This window comes from Typha angustifolia, chromosome 5, assembly GCF_048772165.1.
Source record: "Typha angustifolia cultivar Huaian chromosome 5, ASM4877216v1, whole genome shotgun sequence".
In the NCBI taxonomy this organism is placed as follows: domain Eukaryota; kingdom Viridiplantae; phylum Streptophyta; class Magnoliopsida; order Poales; family Typhaceae; genus Typha; species Typha angustifolia.
The window spans coordinates 546,388-557,204 of record NC_133243.1 but is presented as its reverse complement, the minus strand read 5'-3'; the positions used below and the strand labels follow the sequence as shown (position 1 = coordinate 557,204).

General features: G+C 41.7%; 2 protein-coding genes across 2 annotated transcripts; both read right to left on the bottom strand.

Moving 5' to 3' along the window:
• Positions 1-1,937: 1,937 nt before the first annotated feature.
• On the bottom strand, positions 1,938-2,975 carry LOC140760383 (flavonol 3-sulfotransferase-like). The gene has a single exon (XM_073097317.1). It carries the CDS (start codon positions 2,973-2,975, stop codon positions 1,938-1,940), a length of 1,038 nt encoding a protein of 345 aa, XP_072953418.1.
• A 4,864-nt stretch (positions 2,976-7,839) lies between these two features.
• Positions 7,840-9,117, bottom strand: LOC140760298 (flavonol 3-sulfotransferase-like). Its single transcript, XM_073097204.1, has one exon. It carries the CDS (start codon positions 9,089-9,091, stop codon positions 7,976-7,978), a length of 1,116 nt encoding a protein of 371 aa, XP_072953305.1. The 5' UTR covers positions 9,092-9,117; the 3' UTR covers positions 7,840-7,975.
• Positions 9,118-10,817: the final 1,700 nt, after the last annotated feature.

Here is a 10,817-nt window from a genome sequence, read left to right as displayed (position 1 = left end):
TACATGAAGGGAGGAGTATTACCTAAGAACTTACCAAATAAGGCATTCTTCCACTCTACTCTGCTCTCCTCACAAAGTTTGGGCACAATGATGAGAACTTTTGAGGTAGTTGCTTTCACCTTTGCCAACATCTCCTCATAGATGATGCTTCCATGAGAAACCCTTGCTGGGGTGCCTTTTGCTACTCAAATCCATGAATGAGTCAAGGTAGGGTTTGATAATACTTTCCTCTCTAGTTGTTGGCTTGAGGTAGGAGGGACATGAGCATTAGGAACAGGCAAGGAGGTATTAGGAGGGGGAGAAGGTGAAGGGGCCAGGTGGGAAAGGGCCTTGAAGAGGCGCCCTCTACCTCAACCATCCCAAGAAGAAACTAAAAGAAGACCAAGAGCCCAATCGCCACAGAATCGCGATGAGTAAACGGTTTTACCAACTTTTCTTCTTTAAAGAGGGAGTAGGGTGGCATTCTTTAAAAGATCACACTTTTTACAGCATCCCCTTCCCCACCTCACTATCAGCAGCATCATGCATAAGTCGTCTAGGATATCGAGGAGCAATGCCGGAGCACCAGCCGCCAGCCCTCAGGAGGAGCTTCCACCTGCAGCGTCTGAGGATGGCAAGGTCAGGGTAGCCAAGGCTGAGGGTGGTGAAGGCAAGGGTTGCCAATGATGGGCAATAAGGGCAATGGCGGCCAAGTGCAGCGGCACGGTGTAGGCGAGGTCATAATGAAAGCACAATCAAATCGGACAGAAGAGGAGAGTCGCCAAGGAGGGTGGCGAGGACGGTGGCATGGGCAGTGTGGGTGAACCTAAAAAAGTTTATGGGGTCTTCATGAAAGCCAAGCATAGTTTAAAAGTATCTAGAAATGCTCAAATCTAAATGGTCTTTTAACAAAATTAGACTATGGGTTGGTATTAATATGCAAAGGGGAGTGATCCGATGCAGCTCTACTGAGATGTAGCATTAGGAAAGAAATTAAGCCAATCAGGATTAGCAAAGGCCCGTTTAACTTATTACGGGTATAGTTAGTCATTATGCATTTTCTATTACGTTATTTCCCATTTCACTTTACCCTAAAATTTAGGGGTGACACTATAACCTAATGGGGTCTTCGTAAAAATTAGGTATAGTTCAAGATGTATCAGCTTAATTAACCCTAAAAAAATACGCTGCATTTTATTTTTATTATTTTTCAAGGAAATTTGAATATAACACCCTGCTTTATAACGTAATTACGATTTACACCCTATATTTTCACTATTTACAAATTGAGACCTATGATATAAGAAATACGTACAAAAAAAACACTTGAGGTTAGATTTAAACTAGCATCATAAGAATATTCTATTAAGTAGATATACTTTTTTCTAAAATAACTAAAATATCCTATTTTCTAGAATGACTAAAATGTTCTTAGTAATGCTTGGTTGAGGGTTTCATAATTTGTCTAGTATAGTTAACTTAACTCAAAATTTTAGTTAATTAACTAACTGATCTAACGATAGTGTTTTTTTACATATATTCACAAAATTATGATGCTCGATTTGTTAATAATGAAAATGTAAGGTGTAAACCATAATTTTATTAAAAAGATTAAGGTGTTATATACAAATTTCCTTATCTGTTATATCATATCAAATAAATATTTATTATTTTGACTCCTACATGTTGCCTAGAGTACCTTAAAAATATTCAGAAGCTAAGTTTACCCTAACAAAAATATTCAAAAGTTAAATATCCATTGGCATAGGAGTAAATTAATATTAAAAATAATACAAACCGGAGAAGAGAAGGGAGATGAGAGGATTTGGAAAAAGTACAAGGTCTAAACCAACACTGCGCGTGAATAAAGACTCTCCCTTTCTTCTCAATCCAAATGCCAGTATGAACAACAATAGGCAATAGGTTACAGGCAATAGCAAAGCTTATATTAAGATGAGTTATTTTCGGAAGGTGAGACCAGAGTCATGTAGCTTCTTCTCCACTATGTCGTCCAACCTTCGAGCCATCTCCTGGCTCATGTGCTCCTTCCAGTCCCCAACCTTCCCCTTTCTAAAGAAAGCGGAATTGCGAAACGTATGACAACTACTCTTCCCATCCTTCCCTTCCTTGTTCACCGTAATACTCCTCATCTTCTCGAAGCTACAAAACCTCACAATCTCCTCCACCACCCCTTCCTTCTCCTCCTCTTCGGTAAACGCCATGTCCAGAAAATCCGCAAGCTTCCTCACATTTGCTCCGTTGTTATCCATCATGTCCTCGTACTTCAAAAACAGAACTTTCTCCGGCCTCCTCAAACTCTCTTCCCAGTACTCAAGAACGTGATCCGACCACAGCCCGTATACAACGATCCCCTCGGAGAAGAGCTCGAAAAATTCGTCAAAAGGCAGCGTCTTGGTTGTGCTTGGCATCGTTTGACCCATGTAATGCCACATAGACACGACGATGTCCTTGGGGTCACGGCATAAGTGAACGATACGGCAACCGGAGTCGACGACCGACGCCGGAAGACTGGAAAGCGGGTTATGGGTCGCGAGGAGACGAGGAGACGGCATGGAAGCAAGGAGGTCGATAGGAAGCGTTCGGTCCTCGTATAAGGAGTGCAAGAAAGGGAAGAGGTCGTGCGGGCTAGCGTGGAGGAGCGGGTGGTGGTCATCGTCCAAGGCGAAGCGCGCGCGATTTACGATGCAGAAGATGATGGATTTGAGCCACGTGGTGCCGGACTTTGGACGGGTGGCGAGGATGACGTCGGAGGGTCGGGGTCGGAACGTGGATTGGATTGCGATGGTGGTGGAGACGAGGTGAGAGGGGTAGAAGAAGTTTTGGTACTTGGAGAGAGCGAAGGAACCAATGAATTTGCGAGGGAGGGTTGAGGCGATGTCTTCGTACTCCTTGTAGGCTCTGAGTTCTTCGTCTCTGTCATTTTGGGATTTGGGGGTTAGAGGAGGAGGAGGAGGAGGAGTAGTAGAAGGATCCATGCGGCTGGTGGGATACAACAAAGGATTGGGATTAGTATTGATTAAATAAGAGGAGACTAGTTACCTAACGTTGGAGCTGGTTAAGATGACAACCAAGCGTTGTGCTTTTAAATTTGAATGGGATCTGAGGGAGATCTGAATTTAATTTTGTAAATTAATTGTCACCTTCGGCAAGAAATATATATATATTTTTTAAAAAAATCTGCAACTTTATTTATTTATTTTGTTAAAATTGTTGAACTTTTCTCGTGTTATTTTATAGTCTTAAAAAGGTGACACTTTTTTTTAAAAAATTAAATAATTTATTGAAACTTAGGCGAGAAGCCTATTAAAAGGTTATAGAGTGCTTCCGTACCTATATGTAGTGCCATTGGTATCTTTACACAAAATTAAAGGGAACTTAGGATAGTCTAAATCTCTCCGCAAAAAGTTAGTAAAACTTAATCTACCATGTACAATCTAGTTTGACGCCCTATTTGCTTCTCTATAGACATGTTTAATATCTCTGCTTCTAAATAGTTTGACGGAATTCGATATATCACAAAGCATGTTCTTCACAGTCCAATGTTGTAACACCCACAAAAAAATAAATAGAGCAAACATCATGGGCGTGCACTCTAATTGCAACAAATGCGAGTGCACTTTAACCGCAGCGCACGCACTTAGCCCATGCACTAACCTGTTCTTTCTTTCCCCCACCTCTCGCAGTTAGTTGCAAGAAGTAGGAGAGAAAGGCGCCAGAGTAGACCCCCTCCCCTCCCGTCTCTATAGAATCCCAACCCCCCTCATTCTCATCTTTTTTGCAGTCTCTCTCTTTTTTCCCTGTTTCCTTTCTCTCTCTTTTCTCTATTTCGTGACACCGAAAGACTCGACAAGGGCTATAAATAACCAGAGCGCCGACGGACCAAATTAAAATCCCCTAATCCCATCCTCAAATCAACCTCCCTATCCCCTTATATAAATTTGAATAGTGCTTAGTAAGTCATAGTTAAATTCTAGCTTAATTGTTTCTATCTTCGTCAGAGAAAATTGTCGATTGGTGACTTTGGGTGACCACCCACCGGTTTGGGAAGTTTCCCCATATTAGCCCGTTGCCGTGAGTACCAAATTTGTATACCCATAGAGTGTGTGAGAGGCAATGCCAAATTGCCTCCCACTGTTGGTTTCTTCGATCACTAGCGGCCACCACCGGCGGTGGTGGCCTCACTTATTAGCCTCGGTCGACTCACCTCTTCGCGTGGAAAAGGTGGGTAATAGAGGTTTAGGGCTTCGTATCCTTTTTGCACTTTGATGGGAACATCCATGGCTGTCGGCCATGGAGTCCCATGCTCCTAACCGTCAGCCACTTTGGCTGACACTCCAAATGTGCCCTACCTATGTTGACCTCGTCGACTTTGGGAGGTGGAGCATCTTGGCCGCTGACGACGATAATCACCGACGACGTATGCGTCTCTCCCCTCCCTTTGTTTTCTTCTCTAAACAGGAAGACAAAGCTTGGTGCGGGTTAGATCAAGCCCCCACCTAGCCTTCAATTGGGCTACAGGGTGGGCTGGAGCCCACACCCATAACCATCTGTGGATTGGGCCTTTGAGCCTCGTCCACCTTGCTTTTGGTGGGCTACGGGGCGGGCCGCAGCCCACACCCGTAACCAACCCTCCTTTTTCCCTTAGCTTAGTGGGCTGCGATAGGCCTGCAGTCAACTTCCCTATCTAGTGTAGTGCTAGGCTAGGCCTTGAGCACAAGCCAACCTAAGGACCATATGCTAGCTATTAGTTTTTTATATATTTGTTATATTTCCGTTAGCTACCTTTCTAAAATTTTCTGAATCTTTTTATGAACATAAATTTAGAATAATATAGAACTAAGTTAGGCAATTGAATTTATTAATCATTACACTTAATTTTTATTATTAATGTCCTTGGCATTTATAATTAGAGATAATCCTAATTTTTCCAATGACCTATTTAATTAATAAAAATAATATTATAACAGGGATGAATAAATGTAAGACCAAGTCACATATCTCGACCTAAAAATTAAACTTAATTTATGCAACATGGTAGTTAGTTCTATAAGTTCATCATTTTTATATTTTATTTTTTTTTTAAATTATTAGACCTATTACTGTGCGATAGGGTTGTCAAAATATACGAGCGGCTCGGGTTCGACTCGGGATCGACTCGGCTCAATTAGAGATTAATAAGCCATCGAAACCGGCTCGAAATTAATATTGAGCCAAGCCTAAGCTGGAGTCAGCTCGCTTAAGCTCAGCTCGATAGGCATTGAAGAAGAAGAAGCTCATAGCCTTCTCAAAAGCTTATAGAAGAAGCTTATAGCATTTTCAAAAGAATATTAGAGAGCTCAAAGGATTGCCATAAGGAGCGACATTGTGACCAAAGATGTATCTTCTTGACTATAGAGTCTACACCACCCTCATGAAGCAACGCCGAGTCCCACAATTTTCTTTTTTGTCTAGTGGTGTAGGGTGGTCACATTTCAGTCAGTTCATATTTTTTTAATAATTAATAGATTAGAGGTGTCTCAACTTGGGGTTGGGGGGTGGGGATGAAGGGCGGGGGGGCTTCCTTTTGTCCTTTATCCATCACTTTTCTAAGGTGTTAACTTCAAGGCTCTTAATTCTTAAATAAGTTGTAAATATCTTGACGAATGATGTTCTTTTGTCCTTTTGTCTCCATCCGTTTTTTTGTCTTTTGGGGGGATACCATACCCATTAGATGTATGATGTTATGCCTCCTCAAAAAATAATTGCAACAAATATTAATAGCGCATGCTTCTGTGTTATTTTCTGAAGGTGAGACCAGAGCCATGTAGCTTCTTCTCCACTATGTCGTCCAACCTTCGAGCCATCTCCTAGCTCATGTGCTCCTTCCAGTCCCCAACCTTCCCCTTTCTAAAGAAAGCGGAATTGCGAAACGTATGACAACTACTCTTCCCATGCTTCCCCTCCTTGTTCACCGTAATACTCCTCATCTTCTCGAAGCTACAAAATCTCACAATCTTCTCCACCTCCCCTTCCTTCTCCTCCTCTTCGGTAAACGCCATGTCCAGAAGAAACTAAAGGAAGACCAAGAGCTCAATCACCACAGAATCGCGATGAGTAAACGGTTACCAACTTTTCTTCTTTTACAAAAAGAGGAAGTAGGGTTGCACTATTTAAAAGGTGACACTTTTTACAACATCCCCTTCCACCACCTCACTGTCGGCAGCATTAGGCACAAGTCGCCCAAGATATCGAGGGGCAGTGTTGGAGCACAAGATATCGAGGGGCAGTGTTGGAGCACCAAGCGCCGGCCTTGAGGAGGAACTTCCACCTGCAGCATCTGAGGATGGCAAGGTCAAGGATAGCCAAGGCCGAGGGTGGTGAAGGGAAGGGTTGCCAATGATGAGCAATGAGGGCAATGGTGGCCAAGTGCAGCGGCACAATGCATGCGAGGTCACAATGATGGAGAAATCAGATTGGACAGAGAAGGAAGGTCGCCAAGGAGGGCGGCGATGATGATGGCGTGGGTGGTATGGGTGAGGGTTGTGAGGGCGATAGCGATTAGGGCGAGCGAGAACATGAGGGCAGTGAGGGCAAGCGCGATTGGGGTGAGAGCAGTAAGCGCGAAGGCCGAGGCGATGGGTTCACCTTCCTGTAGCCAGGTTGGCCGTCTTGTGGTTCATGAAGGCCTTCGGTTGCTGCATCGCCGAGAGGGCCATGTGAGCCAGCGAGGAGGCCAAGAGGTTTGGGGAGGAGGAATGACAATGAGTTTTGCGAGGAGATGATGGTCTGTAATTAATAATTTTATTTTATTTTGTTAGTTATGGCTAAATTGATGACCTCGTTAACTTATTAGGGGTATAGTTGGTGATTATGCATTTTCTGTCACCGCTATTTCCCATTTCACTTTGCCCCAAAGTTTTGGGGTGAAACTAAAACCTAAAAAGTTTATGGGGGTCTTTGTGAAAATCAGGCATACTTCAAAAATATCCAGAAATGCTCAAATATACAAAGTCTTTTAACAAAATTAGACTACAGGTAGGTATTATTATGTAAAGGGGAGTGAGCTAATGCAGCTGTAATGAGATGCAAAACAATAGCATTAGGAAGGATTAAGCCAATAAGGATTAGCAAAGGCTTGATTAACTTATTAGAGGTATAGTTGGTCATTATGCATTTTCTGTCACCGCTATTTCCCATTTCACTTTGCCTCAAAATTCAGGGGTGAACTATAACCTAAAACAAGTTTATGGAGTATTCGTAAAAATCAGGTATAGTTCAAGAGGTGTCAGCGTAATTAACCCTAAAAAATTACATTGCCTTATATTTTTATTGTTTTTTAAGGAAATTTGTATATAACACCTTACTTGATAGCGTAATTACGGTTTACACCCTATATTTTTACTATTTACAAATCGAGACCTATGATATAGGAAATATGAATAAGAAAATACTTGAGGTTAGATTTAATCTAACATCTTAAGAATATTCTGTTAAGTAGGTATACATTTTTAAAAAAAAACCAAAATACATTTATTTCTAGAATAACTAAAATGCCCTTAATATTGCTTGGTTGAGGGTAGTTTTATCATTTTTTTAACATAGTTAATTTAACTCAGAGATTTAGTTAAATTTAACTAACTCATCTAACGGTAGAATATTTTCTACATACATTCGTTAAATTATAGTGCTCGATTTGTAAATAGTAAAAACGTATAGTGTAAACCATAATTTCAATAAAAAAAACAGGGTGTTATATATAAATTTTCTTATTTGTTATATCATATCATCATATAAATATTTATCAATTTGCCTAGAATACCTCAAAAATATTCAGAAGTTTAGTTTACCCTAATAAAAATATTCAAAAGTCAAACATCCATTGGCATAGAGTAAATTAAAAAGTACAAGGTCTAAACCAACTCTGCCTGTGAACAAAGACTCTCTCTTTCTTCTCAATCCAAATGCCAGCATGAACAACAATAGCCATTAAGAAGAGTTATTTTCTGAAGGTGAGACTAGAGTCATGTAGCTTCTTCTCCACTATGTCGTCCAACCTTCGAGCCATCTCCTGGCTCATGTGCTCCTTCCAATCCCCAACCTTCCCCTTTCTAAAGAAAGCGGAATTGCGAAACGTATGACAACTACTCTTCCCATGCTTCCCTTCCTTATTCACCGTAATACTCCTCATCTTCTCGAAGCTACAAAACCTCACAATCTCCTCCACCACCCCTTCCTTCTCCTCCTCTTCGGTAAACGCCATGTCCAGAAAATCCGCAAGCTTCCTCACATTTGCTCCGTTGTTATCCATCATGTCCTCGTACTTCAAAAACAGAACTTTCTCCGGCCTCCTCAAACTCTCTTCCCAGTACTCAAGAACGTGATCCCACCACGGCCCACATATAATGATCCCCTCGCAGAAGAGCTCAAATAATTCCTCAAAAGGCAGCGTCTTGGTTGCGCTTGCCATCGTTTGACACATGTAATGCCACTTAGACACGACGGTATCCTTGGGGTCACGGCATAAGTAAACGATACGGCAACCGGAGTCGACGACCGACGGCGGAAGACTGGAGAGCGGGTTATGGGTCGCGAGGAGACGAGGACACGGCATGGAAGCAAGGAGGTCGATAGGAAGCGTTCGGTCCTCGTATAAGGAGTGCAAGAAAGGGAAGAGGTCGTGCGGGCTAGCGTGGAGGAGCGGGTGGTGGTCATCGTCCAAGGCGAAGCGCGCGCGGTTTACGATGCAGAAGATGATGGATTTGAGCCACGTGGTGCCGGACTTTGGATGGGTGGCGAGGATGACGTCGGAGGGTCGGGGTCGGAAGGTGGATTGGACTGCGATGGTAGTGGAGACGAGGAGAGAGGGGTAGAAGAAGTTTTGGTACTTGGAGATAGCGAAGGAACCCAAGAATTTGCGAGGGAGGGTTGAGGCGATGTCTTCGTACTCCTTGTAGGCTCTGAGTTCTTCGTCTCTGTCCTTTTGGGATTTGGGGGTTAGAGGAGGAGGAGTACAAGGATCCATTCGGTTGGTTGCGATACAACGAAGGATTGATTGAGCACTGATTAAATAAAAGAGGCGACAATTACCAAACATTGGATCTGACGCATGCATGGTAAAAAGTTATTTGAAATTCGAATGGGATCGGAGGGAGATATATAATTTAATTTTGTAAATTAATTATCCAACCTTCGGTGAGAAATAAATTGATAATTGTTTAAAAATCTGCAACTTTATTTATTTATTTATTTATTTTTAATTTTTTTTGTTAAAATTATTCAACTTTCTGTTATTTTATATTATATTCTTAAAAAGGTGACACTTTTTTCACAGGCATACTATTATTAGTTATAATAATTATTTAAATTCATCAGATATGAATTTCATGAAATAGAATTCGCCTGTATAGGCATCAAATTATTGCCCACTCATAATGCATCAATTATTGAGGACCCACTAAATTATAACTAATAATAGTATGTATGTGAGGATTGGGTTGTTACATTTGTCCTTTAGTCTCCATCCATTCTTTTGTCTTTAGGTGGGGATGCCATACCCAATAGATGTATGATGTTATGCCTCCTCCAAAAATAATTGCAACAAATACTAATAGGACACGCTTTTGTGTTTCCTTTTCTATTTTTGGCTCTATGATTCGCTTCAACAATCAGCTCGTAATAGCGGAAGCCCTCGATGTGAGGAAGAGCGTGGTGATTAGACCCACGACAAAATTTGCCAAGCTTCCCTCCTCTTCATTTGTCCTTTTGGCTCTACGATTCGCTTCAACAAGTACGTGCTCAAGCGAAGAGAAGAGCCCGGGAGACCAGCTATCACTACGAAACTCACTAGCTACAATGGCCATCCGAGGCCTTCATTGCTGGACCTCCACCTTTCTTCCATGGGCACTACGCTCACCCTTTACTATCCTGTGCCGAGCCAATCACCTTCTTCGGTGATTTACGCAACGACTACGTCCTTTAGAAAAAACCTCTTACGGCTCCTACTTCTATGCCGCAGCAGTAGTTTGTAATCTCTTGACTTCTTCCTTTGCTCCTAGTCTTCTAGATGTTCTATTCGATGCCTTCTAACGATGTCGATGGCATCATTGCTATTGCTTCAATGCGATTCTCACTGCCCAAGCATGGGAGCTTGAAGCAGCTAGGTCATTCCCGTTCTAGCAACCTGTTGCTCCTCAGCACGGTTGGTCAATGGCAACTTATCAATTGTCTCAGAATAGGCAACCTTGAATTTGCCTACATAGAGGAATAAGATTTGGAGGTGGAAGATGGCTCACCATCGGTTGATTTTCTAGTCTTTAGGCCTGAGGGGGCTTTTGGTATATGTGCCTCTATCAACCCATTAATGATACGGTCGTCCCGTCCCGTCCACTTGTCCTTTGTGGTGATACTATAATCTAAAAAAGTTTATGGGGTCTTTGTAAAAGCCTGGCATAGTTCAAAAATATCTAGAAATGCTCAAATCTAAACGGTCTTTAAAAAAATTAGACAAACTATGGGTTGGTATTAATATGCAAAGGGGAGTGATCCGATGTAGCTCTACTGAGATGTAAAATAGTAGCATTAGGAAAGAAATTAAGCCAATCAGGATTAGCAAAGGCCCGTTTAATTTATTAGGGATATAGTGGTCATTATGCATTTTCTGTTACACTATTTCCCATTTCACTTTACCCCAAAATTTAGGGGTGACACTATAACCTAAAAAAGTTTATGGGGTCTTCGTAAAAATTAGGTATAGTTCAAAATATATCAGCTTAATTGACCCTAAAAAATACGCTGCATTTATTTTTATTATTTTTCAAGGAAATTTGCATATAACACCC